The following is a 19,303-nucleotide window of genomic DNA, read 5'->3' on the forward strand; positions in this document are numbered from 1 at the left end:
AAACTCTTACCGAAACGTTTATTAAGATCGAACTTCAGAACAACGGATTGGAACACAATGTAACGTGGAGCAGAATATTTTTCTAAATTGATTTTGTTTTTCTATGCATAAATGGGGGGGGGGGGAAATCAAGGTTATACAAAAAGAACAGAAAGTGCAGAACACAATAAAACAGTTCTCATGCAACAAATCTCTTTTTTTTTTTAACCTTAAAACAGAAAATAAGCTCAACAGTGTAGAAATAAAAAAAACATACATACATTATGCCGTCTACTCACTCAAACATTCATCTGTGACATTACTTTTCTTTATCCCTTTTTCCTCATAAAACTTATGTGTTTAACACATGCTTATAAACATTGCTAAACTCAGCAAGAGCTATTATAGTGCCCCAACTTAATAAGTTGATAAAAAAGTAGTTGTCATATGGCCAGTTCACAAAGGAACTAAATAGTCTTTTTTTTTTTTTTTCCGCTACGAGATGCCTATATGCAGCTTTCTACTAATACGAGGCATTTAAAATAAGCTGGTCATTTGGCTACCAAAAGGGCTTAGTGTTCATGTTACATCAGCAAAAAAAAAAAAAAAAATTGGGAACTGCCAATTTGTCTGGAGGGAAGGCTTTCTAGCTTTGGGGCTATTCACTACAATTTGGCTATCACTGAGTACTGAGTAGGTGCAGACTAAACAAGGCTAACGACTAGTTAAGCGAGGCTACGCTCCTACAGCTCTACCCACAGCTTCCAAAAGTCAGAGAGACGCGTCGGAGCGCGTCACACTGAACCAATGGACTGGGTTTTCTCTAAAACTTTCGCAGGTCAAAAAAGGCATTGAAAACCTTTTAGTTTTAGTTGGGCGTCGCGTTTGGGTGGCAAACGCTTGCGACTGAACTGCTGCGACTTCTACGTCAAGTGAAGTCTGCTTAGTGGCGGCCCCGGTCCCGTTTCTCCGTGCTCTCCGGAGGACCGGGAAGGCAAAGTTAAGAGCCAGGCTGGCTGCAGGGCTATTTGGGTTGCGGAAACAAAAAGGGGCAAAAATTCCCCTCAGTTTTACAGGATATGAGCTTAATTTAAATTACAGGAAAAGCTGAACATCCTAATGGCGAGACCTTGCTGCCCTGACAGACTGAAGTCATCTGTTAGTGCCATATTACGAAAAGACAATTGAGTCTTTTTGTTATTATCTAACACAATTTCCTAACTGTCCAAACTGCTGATGCTCTAAGCTAGACTATCCTCTGCATTTGAGCTTTTGGAGCTTGCCTTTGCAAACCGCTTGTTCTGGATGCAACATGAGAAACAGCAAACTTTGGGTAGCTCAACTTCTTAAAAAATGACCATTTTCAATGCAATTTACAAACTTTCCGCTTTGCAGTTTAAGGAAGAATAACAACTAGAGGACTATCTGTAACCATAAAGTTTCCGCAAAGAAAAATAAAATTTGGTATTTCTTATACACAGTCATCAATACCATTTCTGTGCAACATTTGGTTGTTCGTTATATTTATTTGGCCTATGAAAAGAAAACAAGGACAAAACAGCTGCAAATAAAACCAACTCCTCTTTCACGACAGACACTTCAGATGCCGAAGCTGCTACAAGTGCTCAGATCATCATGCAGGATTTCACTTTATTTAAATAGGAGACGTATTTGTAGCTGAGCCTGTGTCGCATCAGACTGGGATGAGGGAAAAACTGGAAGAACTCGGTGGAAACCATTGTGCAGCACAGCGACAAAGAGCACACAACCATCAACGATAGTTTGGCCCAAACAGCATGTGTGTATATATATATATATCTCTATATATGTATATATATACACACAGATACATACACACACGCGCACCTAAACCTCAGTGGCTGAACTAGAAGTCATCGTAGACGCTGAGCTGCAGCGCGTGGCGCAACCCAGCGACTTGTCTCTGCGAAAACGGCAATGACCGAAAACTTGAACGACCACCAAAATAACAGCGCTGCCCACCGAGCCGCGCTTCCGGCGCGCGGCCGTTCCCCTGCTCTCCCTTCCTGCCCGCCCAGCCACCGGAAGCCTTCTCAGGAATAAAATTCAACTTTCACCATCTTCTATCTGTAAAGGTGACCTCAACCTGCAGAGCCGCCAACGGACGCAACGAAGGCCGCCGGGCAGCCGCGAAAACCCTCCCTTCGATCACGGCGGACGTTGGCCCAAGACCAGGCTCTCACCGCGCGCCGAGGACAGGTTTTGACAAGGGGGGAAAAAGGAGGCTTGAAGGAGGCATCTGGCACTAAGTCGCCGCCACGCAAACGCTGCGGGAGTCGAATCGGACGGGAGGGGATTTCGTCCCCCGGCTCTACGGGCAGGGCTGGCACTTCCAAGGAGGCCACGTTCCCAGCAGCCTCTCCTCAGCCTTCAGCACGGGGAACATTTCGTACGTTAGAAAAAGGCTCTAAACGAAAGGGGAAAGGGACATGAGGTGTTTCAAAGAGTACGAACTTCTGGTGGGGTCACCAGCTTCTTCCCTCGCTTACCTACCTCCCTTCCTTCCCACATCTGCCCAGAGCTCTGTTGACTGCCAGCGCTAGCTAACGACCCGATCTGTACTATTAAAAGGCTGTTCAGGTAGTGAAGGTCGTCTAACCAGCCAGAAGGGAAACATCCCTAAGAAATTATTGCTTCTGTAATCTGAAATTGCCATCCGCAAACGGTTCGGATCCGACCGGCCTCTGCGACAACCCAGTGGCGCAAAATCCATGCTACGCCCTCCACGACGGTTACGTCTGAGCCGCTCTGCTTTAATGCAAAATACTTCTAGACATGCAGCTGACCCCCGACGAAGTTCTCCTCAAACACTCGCGAACCCGAGCGCTAACGGGGTCTGATCTCAGAGGCGTCACGTGTCACTAGAAAGATGAGCCTGGAAAACTGTTTACGGTATAGAGCAAGGCAGAAGTAAACCACCAAACCTTAAACCTACTGCAGGAAAGATCCTGAGAGATGGAGCACACGGGATGAAATCAGCCGTAGAGTAATACCGGCAAGCCGAAAACGATGCTTCTTGTCCCCAGAAACAAAAACAGCCCCCTCAACTCTCTCTTCCCTCCGCTTCTGCGAGAAGACACACAACCTAATACTTTACACCTTTTAGTTGTGATTACGAAAAGAAAAAGAGAAAAGAAATCTTTTGGCATCAAAAGACAAGGCGAGGGACGCATTCAGAATCACAGGAACGCCCGCCCGAGCCCGAGAGGTGACGGGGCTAGAAAGAAAAATCTCTCAAATCCAAGGGAAAAAATAGCATTAAATACGACAAATCTCAGAAACCGTCACCGGTGAGCGCCCGTCACGCCAGAGCTGCGGTTTCGCAGGCTGGCCGCGGTACAGGAGGAGATCCCTTGGCAGGGGCTACCCCGAGTGAATTCTCCTGGCGACACTACAAACGCTCCGGAGCGTTTACAATGGATAATGATTTCCTTCGGCTTTACGGGGGAGTGAAACACAACTTCCTGCTACAAAGCACCATGTATATTTATGTGTTACCAACGGCAATCAAACAGCCCCGTGAACAATCCCCAACACGGCTTTTAACGGCCCGTTCTTAGACGCGAGGCTCGGCACAACGCCGGCGAGGACGAAACGGGACCTTCCCCAGCCTCTGAGCGAGAAATCCTCCGGGGCTGAAACGTCAGCCTCCCTCCTCGCCCCTTCCCACCACAGAGAGAGCTAAATAAGAACGATAACGCGTGCGATGGCAGCCCTCCCAAACGGTCTCACCTTCCCTCTGCTGGATGGGTCGCAAGAGGGAGCTTCAGCTCCTCGTCCCTCCCCAAAGCTCGAGCGCGGTTCGCTTGAGCGTGCTGCGAAAGGGATTTTGGCTTAAGCAGCCGCTACCTGGAGCAATGCGAACTCCAAACGACGTTCGCGATCAGCGAAACGCGCTGGTGCTGGGGAAAGGGGCAAGGCTGGCGCCGACCAGTGGATGCAGGTTTTCACACTGCAGCAGAAATCTTTCAAGAAATGGCGATTAAAAGGAGGGATACTTGACAGTGCTCCTTTAACCAAAAGCAGGATCTTCCAAAAAGGTTTAAAAAGAAAATATTAAAGCCACTTTAAAATGTCTAACTCAGTTTATATTTTACAAGAATGCCAGTTATAGGGTGCAATACAACACTCACTTCTGTTATATATGACTATCACCAGAATATATTAAATGTAACTGAGATGATAAAATTCACTGCAGAAGTTCAGTTAAAAGTATTTCTCACAACTGATTTCTTCCATAAGGTCTTATATTCTTCAGTAGTATCATTCCCCTGTCTGAACACAGTTCACAGTATGTGTTCTAAATAAAAAATATTCACCTTAAAGAAAAACGACTTTCTTGAGTCACTTGACCAAAAAAAAAAAAAAAAAAAAAAAGTCCTGTGCGATTACATGCACTTTAGCGCTCCGAAATTTCACCAGCCTAAAAACAACATCGCCACCCTTGACAGCATAGGACTTCAGTACTGGCTGAAAGCCTTCGGCTTAGGAACACGCGTACGCCACCAGGAATTCATCAATGACGTCGGCCAAGACTGCGCGTTAACTTCAAACATACCAAAACATACATATTTCTTAAATACATTGACAATTCAAGTAATTTATTAAAAACTGCTTTTCATTTTGAAATATATATTTTTTTCTTTTGAATGAATATATTGCAGCATGATTTACACATGCACTTTAAAGTACTGTAGTATAAGAAGTCTGAGGCAGCAGAAACCTTGCAGTGAGCTGTGATTTGTCTGTGTAACACATGGATTGACTGCAGCCGGTAGGTCCATGCGCAAATGGGTAAATAGCATCACAAACACTTCTGAGACAACAACTGGAAGTTCGGTTTCTAAAGTTGCTTTAACTCGCTGCTGGATCTCTCTGAGCTTTGTCTACCCATGGACTGGGGCACTGCTAGCGATCCCAATAATATTTTAAATCAGGATAGTATCACTCTCTTAAGCTCTTCATAGAAAATGTCTTTGCACGGCAGCTGCGTCCCGAATCAAGGAAAGGGGTACGGAGGTTGCGCTGACGAAACTGGTAGCGCAGCTCAGGAGAGCTTAAGCCTACAATTCCTCCAACGCAGGGACAGGGACAGCAACACATGCTCGTGGATTGAATTTTAAGGCCTAAAAACTGTTTTCTGACAAAGATTTTTATACAATCAGACCATGCCATAAAGTTACAGAGGTAGGCCTTCGGTTTACCTTGTTGTACTGACACTGCGCCTTTACCTCGGCTGCTGCGTTCCCAGCCGGAAGGTTAAAGGCCTGTAAAAAGTGCAATTAATCATCGACTGCCTTTCCCCGCTACAGAGACTCCTCACACCCCGCTCTGGGAAGCTGGCCCCGGAGACGCCCTTCTCCGCGACCGCTTCATCCAGAGACGATCGGCTTCAGATGCCGAGAAAACCCCAAAGTTCACCAGCACGCAAAACTCCCAGCTAAAAACTGTCACAGCGTGTTCCAATGACATTCACAAAATGCAGCACGCGTTAGAAATACCTGCGAGTGCTGATCGCCTTCCCAGTTGCTGCTACTTCCATCTACGGTTCACGTCAGGCACCCAGCGCTATCCATTCCTGACAAGCAGTAGACTCGGGAGTAGTTGTTGAACAGTATGACTAAAAGAATTCACGGCAGTTTCTTAGAAACCGCAGCAATTGCTTTTGTTTGTCTTGAAAATGATTGCAAATAAAACTTTTCTGTAGCAATTGCACCAACAAAAATATGAAGTCGAAAATAAATGTTAAAGAATTGTAGCTGTCAGACCAATATCATCGGGCTGATGAAAAAGACTGATCGGGATGTCTAAGCATTTGATTCAGGTGCTGTACTAGTGAAATCTGAAATGTTCAGACAAAAATAGCAAGAGACTATAGGTCAAGATATTAGCTTCCACTTTCAGTTAGTTTAAAAACAGCCGAAAACTTAATTTTTCTAACTGCTAATTGTATACACTGTGAGTCTCATGCAGATTAATAAAACTTATTTGAAATCTAAATGCATTCTTTATAAAAAAGTGTTCAGAAATGACATTTCTAAGTTGTAGAGAAAGCAATTAGCATCAGAGCTACCTGTTCAAACCTATATTAGGGACTACAGAATTTCATTTACATTTTTGCATGAAACTGCCTGCAATTTTCTGCAATTTTAGCTACAGGTACTGAAGATCTTAATTTGTTTTCCTGGGGAAAAAGAAAAAGGGGGGGGGGGGGTTTCCTGATCCTGCACCTGCACTCCCTGGAATGTGTGTGAACGAAGAGTGACGGCCTCACACAGCGGACTCGCTCTCCAGCCCCGGCGTGGCAGCCCCTTTGCGTGTGAGCTTCAGAACAGTTGGCTTCTCGGCGTTGGTGCCCCTGCTCTCGGTGGTCTCTGGAGGGCCGAGTCCTTTCTGTTCTTCCTTTGGCTCTTCATTGACTTCGGGGTAAATCACCAAGAACGTTGCTGTCAAAAAACCCAGGAAGGATCCCACCGAAGCCACCATGGGAATGACTCTGACTGTGCCAACTGCATCCACCACACCACCAAGTGCGGAGGCCACGAGGATCTGGGAGATGTAAACCTGACATGACAGAATAGCACAATCTATGCCAAATCCTCGCTTTGAGTTCCCGGGGCTATGGTGAATATACTGAAAAAGACAAGAAATATGTGTTAGAAGATAAAATGAAGGATGACATCAGATATTTCGACACTAGCATCTTCCTGAAACTTCTCAGCCACGTGGTCACCTTGTGCACCACGCAGGCTATACACGTCCAGAGCAACAGCCTCCTTTTCAATGGCCTCATTATTTACACCAAGAGGCAGATATTTACTGGGGCACTCCTAGCTTAAACTTGGCCCCAAAACTAGGCTTTGTAAAAAATTCAAATGAAATCGGTGGTGGAAAATGTTCTTGTGATCTTAAATAGGAATCCCTCTCCCAATCTCCATGCAGAAACATGTTAAAATAAGTGATCCCTGATGAATCTGTAACTGAAGCATAACCGTGCTAAAAATGGAAAAGTAAAGTAGCCCTCGTTCCCAGAAGAACCAGTTTGCCTTATAACTTGCCAAACCCATACCCGTATTTCTAGACCTCCACCCCCCACACATCTAAAAAACTGCTATGAACCTCAGTAATGCTAACGTCACACCTGTAAGAAACAGGAGTGACAACCACATATACAGTAAATATTGCAATAATTATTTCACATGCATTTGAATCCTTTTGCACCTCAGTACAGGGTAACACAATGATTATCCAACTGAGCCAACTTCATGCTAGTTCTGTCTGATTAAGTAGCGGCTCTTGCTGTTTACTATCAAGTATTAATCTGTTCTTGGCACACGTCCAAGCAAAGTAGGTCTCTCAAATAACTGGATGTACTAAATCCATTTTGTCACTTTGATCTTCAGAGAAACATGAATGCTCTGCCTCGATGAAAATATTTCACATACCTCTTTAATATCATGATATTGTCCCAAAAGCGCATAGGGGCAGTAGGAGATACTCATGGAGACTATTCCCATGGTGCTGATCATTATCATGGTGACGTACACGTTGGGGAACATAGCCATCACCGCCGTGCCAAGAGAAAAACCCAGTGTCCCCAGGATGTAGATGACTTTTATACTAAGGTCATAGTTGTCCAAGTATTTCTGCAATAACGCTGCAGAGATCGAGAACAAAACATAAGTATCAGTTCACTCGGTGAAGTTTTATGGCATGATGCGGCCGTGACAGCTTGATATGTTGTTGAGGACTCGGACGCACTCCGTATGTTTGGTGTGTCTCAGTGGCATAGCTCAGTCCTCGCTGGGAAAGGACCTATCGCTGCTCAAGGCAGATGGGAACCGACATGAGTTCGGTGACTTGCCTAGAGCCACACCACAAGTGCGTGGCAGAACTTGGAGCAGAACTCAGTGCTTCCAGGCTCAAGCATATCCTGGGCCGCTCAGCAGAAGTGCGTTAATTAATGTTGTCTATTTAGGAACTTAACAATGCAGATATACTCTATGCTCTGAGCACAGAGTAGGTTCTGTTTCTAATGCAGACCCATTCGTCAAATGAAACGATTAGATAGTTCAAGGTTATAGCCCCATTTCGGTTTGTGTTCAGAAATAAGCTGTCTGTCTGGACTTTGATTTGAAACGATTCACCAAAGAGGCATCCCCTTGACAGTGATCTGTGGGAATATGCCTGCACATACGCTGCAAAAGGCAGAATTCAGGTGCACCAAAAGCTCCGAGTTTTAGAGTCTATATTCCAAGCGTAATTGTTACTGCTAAGGTCTGGGGCTGGTGTAGCTGTTATTAGAGAGCAACAAATAGAGTTTAAGCTTCTTGTCTCAGAAATAATAAATTTTGCTTTTAAAAACTCTCTTACATAAGCTTTTTTTTTTTTTTTTTTTTTAAATCAAGCATAATTCTAGTTTACTGAAGACTAGCTAAATGCCATTCAATATCGTTAGGTATAACTTTGTGCTTTATGCCACTCAACGAAACTTTTCATTTGTCCTCTGTATTTGAAAGGATTTTTTAATACTGATTCTTAAAGGAGCCGCTCCCATTACGATCATGTGAAATGCTTTTGCAAAGTACCCATTGCCCCAAACATGGAGATGGATGCTCACTGAAGCAAAGCAAGACATGTATGCAATTTAATTTATTTTGCAATACATTTATGAGGTTCATTCCACTGTTCAGTTGCGCAGAGTGCCTTACCTGAACAAACGGCAGCAGTAGCAGCATAAATTACCAGTCCCCAGCATCCCATCTGAACTCCAGCATTATAGGCATGTAACTCAGTTGAATTAGAAGGGGCCTGCAACCAAACCCAAAAACAAAAGCAAAGCCATTTGCTTTTAATCAGCACGTCTCAGAATTAAGGAATGATAAGCAGGTCTGCCAATGGTAACACAACCCTCTTCTCTTACCTTTGGATCGCCTTTAAAGATGACCTGGCCCATGAAATCTGTATAGAACACAGCTTCAGCAATGATTGAAAACCAAGTTAAGAGGTGACAAACGCACAGTCTCAGCAGCTCCTTTGGCATCTTTAGCATTGACAACCACAAGAGTCGGACAGTGGTTTCAGTTTCCCCTTCTTCGCTCTCTGTGTCTCCGCTTGAATTTGTTGTGCCACTCTGATTCCTGTGTCTGTACTTCTGTCGCTGCCGCTTCTGCATGTCGTAGATATCATTCATGCTGCGTGAGGACTTTATCAAGACGATGGCGTTGGCCCGACGAAAACGATAGCGGTGAGAGCCTATTTTCCCATAGTATGAGAAGGTGTAGGATGGCTGACGATAGAACATGTGCCTTCGCCTTCGCATGGAATTTGAAGTACTAGATTGCTTCATGCCGATTCTAGCGTGTCCATTGAGAAACTCTTTTGGTAGGGAGCCATTTGCGTTTGGGATTTTATCTTCAATTAAGTGATTATCAAGCAACATTTCCTCCTCTTTCTCACTGTCCCTGAGGAAAGCAGACAGGCGGTTGAGTTTGGACTTCATGATCTCTTGGCTGGTGTTGTGGGGAGTGTTCGGGTACGAAGCATCCTGAAAAATTGAGGGTTCGATGTCATGCAGAAAGAGCAGCTCTGATTCAATTTCCAACGTAGCATCAGGCATGTGCAGAACCGAGTCACTCTTACTTCTTACAATGTTCACCTCGAGGAACTCCATATTGAGATCATGCTCTGATTGAACCTCATCATGGAACATAGAGGCTCCATATGGATCTTCCTCACTAATTACATTCAGTCGATTCAGGGGCGGGAGACTACCGCTGAACTTCACGCTAGAAAGCGTGTCTCCTTCATCATCAATCCTGTCCTGCTGAGGGTTATATTGCTCTTCTTCAATGCTAAAAAGGTGGAGGGCAACGGAGACGGAGAAAATAATGGCTGCAAAGAAGAAAAGGACTTGCTCTTGAGATTTAAAAATACTACCCAAGAAGGTCTGTGTCCAGTCCAGCCCTCCTAACATGTAACCGATTGCTCCACCAAGACCTGCAGAAGAGAGAAAGGAGTTTTGTCAAATGACAGACTACAGCCCCAAAACGCCAAGAAGTACATTCAATCTGACAGACAAGTTTCCTTTCCACTATCACTTAACTCAGATGTTTCCAAAATATGATCTGTCGACTATGCATATTTCCTCTTTCACCAATAAAGAATCTCTTTTTATAAAAAAAAGTACTACCTTCTGATTGGAGGCTAAGCAATCCTGGGAATGTTATTGCTGACTCTGAATTGTGGTATTCCTGGGACACTTGGATTTCCCAGGTTAAATTTAAAAATAGTTCAAGCCGAACACACCTTTTAGACTACCAGTAATAAAGTGAAAAAAAGAAAAGGAATTTTACAACCTCAATCAAATTTAAATGAAAGTCTCCTTCTTTTGGGGTTTACAGTTTAAGGTAAACTCCAAGATCACACATGCAGGATTAATCTTTTTTTCTTTTTTCTTTTTTTTTTGATAAAGTGCCTTCCTTGTGAAACAAAGCCTTTTCAGGAACAACCTGAGAGCTGCCTGGCCAATACATGAGGCACTCCGTATGTACTGCTGCACCCTTAGCCTCAAGAGGGGAATGGGTTTTGGCACATTTGGACCGAAAGATATAGTTGTTTCAGAGCGAAAGATGCAACGCCTGAAGGGTGTTCATTTGGGGAAAGAATGGAAAATAAAGGTGGGGCCTCAAGGATACCACTCCAGGTTCATGCCTTTGAGTGAGAATGTACAGCTGACGAACAGTGCAGTAGTGAATCTCTCCGCGAGGCAGGTCTGCAGGCTACTGCTCTGTTCTCACACTTCTATGTATATGAGGTTCACCAACACATTTGGAAATGTCCATTTTTAATACTTATGGCACAAGGGAAAAGGAACATAAAACTACCTCCAGATGTACGCTTTACAAAGTTTATAATGCTAACCATCATTTTGTATTGCTTTTTTCCCACGGTACCTGCTCTTTGTACTTATCCTTTATATTACACTTTTATTTTGCAAGTACTTTTTACTATGCCATAGTCAATGGTCCATATAGATATTACCTCCTAGAGAGCGTTACGAGCTTCAGTATTAGCCAGACAGAGGCAGTGACAAAGGACGAAAAAAAAGGAGAAGTGAGGTTAGGGAAAATCAATTCAGTCACAACTAGGCCATCAGGAAGATGGGACAGCTGCAGAAGACACATCGATTAACTACCTACCAGCTGAAAAGGCATGGATGTTAAGGGCCATATCTTGTTCCTCACTGTCCACCACATCCAACAAGTAGGCCCGAATTGGCCCTTCTGTTGCATCAGCACAAAAATCCAACACCACAACACCAAGCACCGTGAGAACGATACCAATGGGCTGCTTGTCTGGGACATCGCCGATAGCCAGACCTGAGGGAAAACACAACGAGGAATCTGAGCATTTCAGTCAAAAAGGGAAAACTACTCAAAGCAAGGATAATCTCCTTAAGAGAAACGTGGCCAACACACTTACTGGAAATATTCTTTTACAGAATAAAATGGCAATTTCAATTCTTTGGCAGAGCTTCATGGAGCGTCTGGGACAGAAGACACGTTTTTACTTTCATAAGACTGATGTTTATTTTTCAAAATGTTATTTTTAAAGCACCTCTTAAACCTTTGAGAGCACTGGTTATTATTTCACTTTCTCACATTCCAAATGTTGATGTTTATAAAAGACAGCCATGGTCAGGGAAGAGAGCATCCAAAAGCAAAATCCTGTACCCCATCTATGAGTTACAAACACAGGCAACTGCTGCTGACAGCATTCATGACATTTCACATGGTGCCCAATATGAAATGGACTGCAATACAGTAGGATAAAGTGGAATTTACCCCCCTAAACTCTCTCTCTCTGCTTTTCTTAAACTTTCAATTTTCTAGATCACTTTTACAAACAAAACTTTTAAAGATGAAGTGACATGAAGGTATTTATAGGTCATCGCATAAAGCATCAGTCCAGCTTCTGTTGAGAGCACGGGATGAAGTACTTTTTGTCTACAGAGCAGAAAAGAGGCATTAGCATTTAGCTGGAGAATTTTCAAAAAACAAAGCATTTGTAAAAGCGTGAATTTTTTGAATCAGAGAATTCAGATGCTATACATGCACAACAGCGTTCAAATCATTAACACAATGGATGAAAATGACCGTGGAAAGAGAGGAACTAGGTAAGTCACCAAAAATCATCTAAACCTCAAGTGCTGCGAATCCTGTATATTCAGCCTTTCTTCATACCAAGTCCTCTGAACGCTGAAGTTGTTTGCAAGTGTTCCACACTAGGCTGAACCTTACAGCTGAAAACATCTACAGTGTCAGTGCTTTAGATTTGTAGAAAACCTGAACGGTGCTTACAGTGGAGAGAACAACAACAGTTAGACAGGGTCTATACACAGGTGGACTCCTTGGACATGCTGGTATTAACCTTAGTGCTACAGATACCTTTCAATAGCACTCTCGTAGCACACCCTTGTGCTCCTTGTTCCACTGCCCATGACTCCTATCGCCAGAGGCCAGGTTATGAAAAAAGGCTATCATACAACCATCATTTCACGTTTTTGCTGCATCTCCTGAAGTCCCAAGCTGACACGAGGCGTACAAGTAGCTGGAGACTAAGGATAGGAAAGTGTGAACATACAGTGGGAAGAAGATAGACAATGCAAAAACATACAGGGTCCATCTAGAAGGAAACCTCGTTACAAATGAGGTCTTCTTCTGGAAACCTCTAGACAGCCCCCATTGTGAGAATCTGCTGAGCAATGTCTCTTCTCTCTGAAAAATGGTCCAAGCCACCATTTAGCAAAGTTCAACTACAGAGAGACTAACATTGCTTTAGCATATTGTGCTTTTGCTCTAAATACCAGATTAGATGGTTAATATCGGATGATGATGTGCACTGAATGTTAGTGGCAAGCCTGCATCTTCTAGTATGGAAATAGGTCTACAGAAGACCAACAGCTGAGTTCACTCTAAGCTCTCTCCGAAGAGGCACAGCAGCATTTGTACCACTTTTCAGTATAGGGTATTCCTTCAAAATCTACTACAACCACTTCCCAGGAATGGAAACCTCAAGAACACGGCTCACTTCCTCAGTGCACTGCAATAACCTCTGTCTTTTAAAGACATTTCACTGGACAAAAGTAGCACCGCACTATCTGAAAAGCATAGGCTTTCTACAAAGCAACGCAATAGACTGCATTATTGGGTAACAAAGAATTAGGAAAACTGAAGGCAGCATTTTGTGCTAATTTATTAGAAGGTGAGATACTTCCAAATAAAAACACAGGCTCTGTATTAGCTTTGCTTGCCAGCAGCAACGGCTGTGGACCTAAACTAAAGTGTGGAAGTAAGAGCAAAGAAAATCTTGTACCAGGGCTGCAATCTAACATTTTGTCTGCATCTGCTGGAGGAGGGATAAGTCTTAGAGCAGAGACAACAAAGACAAAGTCCAAATGATACCATACGATACCAATTTCATACCATTCATACTGATTGCTTGGATAAGTTCAAAGAACATGAGCTAAATGTCATTAATCGGAACAGTCTGTCCACTGCCATTTGCAGAAAATTAAAAGCTATCATATGGCATCTCAATCTGGCTTTGAAAAGCTAATGTGCTGAGCCAAGGTAATGTTCCACTCATTTCCCTGAATTAGTAAAACTTTTTCACAATAGAGCTGCATCTAACCCAAAAAAGAGAGCCAACAGGATATTATTAGGTGCTAAGTTCCTTTCATTTGCATCAGACCAACCATGATGTAAACATTTCCCCAAATGTACTTGCTGTCACCTCTCCTACACTAAATTTACAAAGAGTCTTAGATTGTAGATTAAGTTCTGTAGTAAACTATGTTCAAGGGAAACTATTTTTACCAGCTTTGATGGGGGCTCAGGAAAAATTATTTTCCCACATAGTTTTTTGATAAACAAATATTAACCGTGTTCTGGACTTTTTCAATACCAGGTCTAAGAAAAGAACAAGAAAAAGTGAAAAGATAATTTTTGAAATAATGCTGGAAACAGGATGTGTTGCCAGATATGCATTAAAGGGAAAATGGATCACAACAGGAAACATTTCCCTGTGAACAGGTTGCTACAATTTTCCCATGTCAAGGATTGACCAAATTCATCTCAGCAACTGCAAACATTATGCTGGCAACCATTGTATTAGTAACTGTGTATTAACAGCTACAGCTACGATTGCACAATACTCAGCACCGCACTGTAACCTTCAAATGAGAATGAAAACATTTAAGATGGAGAGCTCACATGCAATGTTGCAGAGATTTCTAATGCCTTTAAACCTAAGTTCATCAACTGCTCATCGTTATCTTTGCTTCTAACATAAAAATCTTTAATCAGATAAATGTTTGCTAGAAAAATACGCAGGTGATTTCCTCATTATTTACCTATGACAGAGCCATTAAGGAAAAGTGCAACTCCAAAGAGGACACCAATGCAGAGAGCAAGAATAAAAGGCCGCCGGCGGCCCCAGCTCAGTGTGCAGCGGTCACTAGCCGAACCTATAAGCGGAGTGAAGATCAAGCCCAGGATAGGGCTAAGGAACCAAGTGAGGCTGTAGTACTGTTCGGGAAGACCTAAAACAAAGACAAAAACGATGTAAAGGTTATGTGGTACACACAAAGCTTTTTACTTTATACATGACGTTTTCTTACACTTTTGAAAAGCGAACAGCAATTTACCTAGAGTAAACTCCCTCCCAAATTCACAACTCGATTAGATTTCTCATCGATGATAAAGGAACCGCTAACAGACAAAGGAGCGCACCGCTCGTATATCTTTCGCATACTCGGGCAATGAGAAGGCAACAATAGGTATACGAAAGATATTGAAATAAAAATTTAAAAAATGAGAGATCTAACAGTCACATCCCTAGTCTAGGTTAGTTACCACCGTCTGAGAAATCACGCTTTTGCTGAACTTTGCTGTGTACGCTGAATTTTTTTTGGTGATGGTGGGGCAGGGAGGGTGGGGGGATGCTGTAAGGAAAAACAGCCCGGGTCTGGTGTGTAGGAGCCCAATAGCCCTGCTGAATCCTCTATTCGTTTGTGGATATATAACAACAAAAAAAAAAACAAGGAAACCTTGGAGCTGCTTGGAAAGCTTTAGGGTTGTAGCATACCGATATATCCCCTTCTCAACAAAATTGTTAAGGTTCAACGTGACTTCAACGTTATCATAGTATTGCACATCTAAGACCACCCCTATAAAGAGCTATTAAAGATTTAACGGACTGAGAATGACAGACAGAATTTGATGATCACATGAAACATCCGATTTACAAGTATACAAATGCTTACTTATGAGAAAAATCGAACAACGGGCAGTAAAAGAAAAAGCAATTATTCGCTCACTTTTAGAGAGCGGCTACGGAGGCTTGCTTACCTCTGCAGGGGACTATCTATGGGACGGGGCAGAACCAAACTGGATTTATCATGCAGTATTTACCTGGGAATAAATCTGTTGCAAATGTTTGGAAAAGGAAAGCTGCACAGGAGGAAAGAAAGAAATAGAAACACAAGGCCCCCTCTACACCTCCTTAGCATGGAAAGTACTGGCCTGCAGATGGCAGACTGGCTCAGAAGAGGTGCTACACTGGGACCGTGTGAAATCTGTCTCCTTGGTTTATCGGCACAAACCTTTCTGACACGCTTCTGAGTGAAGCATTAAGAACAAAACAGCCAATTGCTTAGTTCAGCTAAGGTCAAGACTGAACAGCTCAGTGTCTTTACCCCTACAAAGGAAAAACATTCATTATTCAAGACCACGTACTATGTTTGCAAGTAGTTTTTCATCTTTGCTGGTGAGAACAACCTGTACCCTGTGCTCTCCCTTCAGCCCACCTAGACATTCGTTACTGAGCGATGCGAATAAACTTTTGCTGACTTAATAAGCTAACAACAGCCACCTTGATGAGTACGGAGTTATTAAAAGAGACTTGCCCTTTCTGAACTTTGCCAAAACATGTGCTTTTCAAGACCAAACATACCTATGAGCATCCTGAACGGGGAAAGCATCATGACTTAGCGGTCTTCACCTGCTACAGGAAGCTGAAGGCCTGCACCTGAGGCCAAAGCCCCACATCCCTATGGACCACCCCACCACTGTCTCCTTTTGCGTTAGGTTTTAGGTCTGCAGGACAAGGCCCGCGTTTGCCTAGATGTGCTACGGCATCTTGTTCACATCACAGCTCAAACTGCTACCTGCAAGCTCTTGCTTAGCTTCACTGACTGGTTGGTGATGTCTTAGCAACTAGCCAGCGACACAAAAGTGTTGGCTGAGACATACTTAGCAGGGCACTTTGGGATTTTTGGGAGCGTGTTAGGATGAGACATCACGGTCAGGAAGCCACCGTTGTTAGCGCAGTTCCTCCAGATGCCGACCTGCAGCTGCATCAGCCAGCTTTCATACGAGCACTATTTTACTAGTAGGTGCAAATCACCAAGACAGGAGAGCAAACAAAAGTGCAGAGAAAACCTTCATCTCCCCAAGTTTTAACATCCTCTTTGATCCACTGCGTCCATTACCCTTCCCAAGTACAGAAGTAGATTCAGGCACTGTGTGGTTTAACCCGTACTTTATGCTTCACATAAATTAATGATAGGAACGGAAGAAACGTTTAGTACGAGGCATGCAAAACTAAATGCTAGGCAGGTTTATTTTAGAGGTGCGTGATTTTTCTGCAGAACACAGAAGAAACGGCCCTGCGCAAACATTCATCCCATTCGGCTTCCACAGAGCTACCCAGTCCAGCAAGAGTTTTGCATCAGACGTTCCCATTGCGTGAGGCCAACTTATTACAGCAAGCCCTGTTTTAAAGAAATTAAGCCACAGTTTAACCAATGTTATTGATCTTTTTTCGTAGCAATCACCATCTGAAAGAATTTGATATCGTATACAAGCAGGTTGTACGTTGAGAATGGAAGTTTATTTTATGATTTACAGCGTGACTTATGAATTATATTAAAATGTGATTTGGGACATCTAAATTGAGCCCACCCATCGGTAAACATACTTTAGAGATACAGGGAGGGTTTTGCAGCAGGCCATATAGTCTCTTCAGATACATACAGGTGATGAATCCCAAAGGCTGGCAAGAGCTCTGTGACTAACATTACAGGTATCGTCGTATTTTATATGAATAAATGCCATTAAACAGAGAGATACAAGTAAAATGGGTGCAATTGAGAGACTCTGTTTTAATACTGCGGACGTCAATGAGACATCCAACTTTGCGAGGAGGAAGAAACATCGTCGCTTTAATGTAAACTGTTAGCAGTAACAACAAGGAAACGGACCTACAGACTCCCGCAGGGACTAGCAATAGCAGGGTGTATCCAGGACACCCGGGTCTGGCACAGCTCGCCGTCCCCGTGTCCTCGCTGCTACTACTTCATATGTCCCCAGTCTGCAATGACACTTGTCTGTTGCATAGAAATCTTAACGCCAGCCTTATCTATCTGAAATGATTACGTCTATGTAGAATTAAAATAACCTGCTTGCAAATGTTTTTCCTTCAACCATAAAAGCTGCGCATTTCTAAATAGGAAAGACCAGGTACTTTTTGTACGCTTTACAGCCGCAGTGAATCAACTGTCATAAAAATGTCATAAGAGTCTTTAAAAACACGGTGATTTTTCCTGCTAGCATTTACTTTCACTTCTGTGCTTTCAAGGTCAACTTTGCCTTTAACAACCAGAAAACAAATTAAGGCCTGCATTATGTTTGATTTTACAAGCTAGCAGAAGAAAGGGAAAAAGGCACCGACCACAGGTTACCCAACCTCTGTCACATGCCCCAAATCAGGGAGTCTTCCCTTCCCATATGAGTGAGAAGGCAGAGACTAAAATGCTTTCCTGAGAAGGCTTTATTGTCACTGATTGAAAACGGTGATGTGATCTTCCTGACATCTACCTGTTAGAAATAAAAGCCTAAATCCAAATATTTGCATTTAAATGGCTTGCTTAGTAAAGGACATGAACCTCAATGATTTCAAAATGGAGCTAGGGATGTATATGGCTGCTTCTAGGGAAGGGAAAATTAACAATTAAAAAAAAAAAAAGAAAAACCTAACGTTTGGAGATCCTTCTTTAGACAAACAATGTTTATATTTTTATTGAATTACTCTCTAGCAGAGGAAATACGTATCTTTAGAAAAAGAGGCTACAGTAAAAATCTATACAAGAATTAATAGCTGCAAGCACAAGACAGAAGATTTTCTAAAAAGCTTCCAGTGCACCTCTAAGTAAACAGGAAAGGGATAACGTTCAAGTCAAACAGGAGCAATTCTCATATTCTCAAACTTGCGTAACGACAGAAACCATCAACACTAGCACAACATCAAATACTTCTGCAGTTTAAGGGGCAGGACTCTTACAAATTGCATACCAAGTGTAAGCTAACGGTTTATAAAACTGCCACGTGCTTTTATATACAGTTACGCAGAATTTAAAACAGTTATCACTTATTACGTGACGTGCATGAGCTTTCTTTATCGTAAGCATGTAAACAGTGATACAGGCACACTAGAGTTTAGTTGGTTACTCAAGCAGAAAATTAGCGAGTGGGGTTAGGGAAGACTAGGGATGGGAAGTGGGTGCACATGAAAGCCTAAAAAAAGGGGGAAGGGGCAAAAAAAAGGAAAGCACAGGGAAAATTAACTTTTAGACATGTGTGTCAGGAGAACTTCCTCGTATACCTGTTTGACAGATGGCAGACCGGCCACCTGAGCACTGAACAGGCAGGCCAATAGAGCATTTCAGTGACGGGTAAGAAGGTTAGTTACTCAAAGCTCACTTTTGCATTTGTTTTCTATCTATGAAAGCTGAGATTTGTTATTGATAGGCTGTAGTCCACCCAGCAAAGCAAACCTCTGCTCCACATGGAGGTAAAACTTCAGGTATCAGGAAGACCTTACTCTTTCTGTAAATGCTTAGCTGTCATCTCCAAGGTTTGCACTCCACGGTGTTGCTGGAAAGCCAGGTTTTTCCAGCTCTCACAGCCACGTTCTGCTACGGGTCCCCCACAAAAGACCTTCCCGAGGCACTGAGCACCTCCTCTACTGTCCCACGAAACTTTAAAACTTACTTTTTAGATGCTCTTCATACAACTCACGCTTCATCCTACCATCATGGGGTTGCTTTGATATTTTAAAACAGCACTAGACATTTTGATATAGTTAGAAAGTTACAGACAGACAAGAAGAAATCCAACCCTAAAACATTTTTCCCTGAAAGAGACTGTTTTGGTTTCAGCAT

The 19,303-nt window shown here is 43.0% G+C and overlaps 1 protein-coding gene across 9 annotated transcripts in view; it reads right to left on the reverse strand.

The window, feature by feature from the left end:
- SLC45A4 (solute carrier family 45 member 4) overlaps positions 1-19,303 on the reverse strand; it is a 92,380-nt gene continuing 73,077 nt past the window's right edge. For 8 of the 9 annotated variants that reach the window (XM_009683782.2, XM_068933445.1, XM_068933442.1 and 5 more), the window contains 6 exons: positions 14,435-14,623; positions 11,220-11,399; positions 8,942-10,017; positions 8,730-8,829; positions 7,464-7,675; positions 1-6,651 (listed from right to left, as the gene is read on the reverse strand). In XM_009683782.2, the coding sequence (XP_009682077.2) occupies positions 6,289-6,651; positions 7,464-7,675; positions 8,730-8,829; positions 8,942-10,017; positions 11,220-11,399; positions 14,435-14,623 (2,120 nt within the window). In that variant the 3' untranslated portion in view covers positions 1-6,288. The remainder of the gene's footprint in view (positions 6,652-7,463; positions 7,676-8,729; positions 8,830-8,941; positions 10,018-11,219; positions 11,400-14,434; positions 14,624-19,303) is intronic. The other variant, XM_068933449.1, reaches the window with a different exon arrangement.

The sequence above is a fragment of the Struthio camelus genome, chromosome 2, assembly GCF_040807025.1.
Source record: "Struthio camelus isolate bStrCam1 chromosome 2, bStrCam1.hap1, whole genome shotgun sequence".
Classification (NCBI taxonomy): Eukaryota; Metazoa; Chordata; class Aves; order Struthioniformes; family Struthionidae; genus Struthio; species Struthio camelus.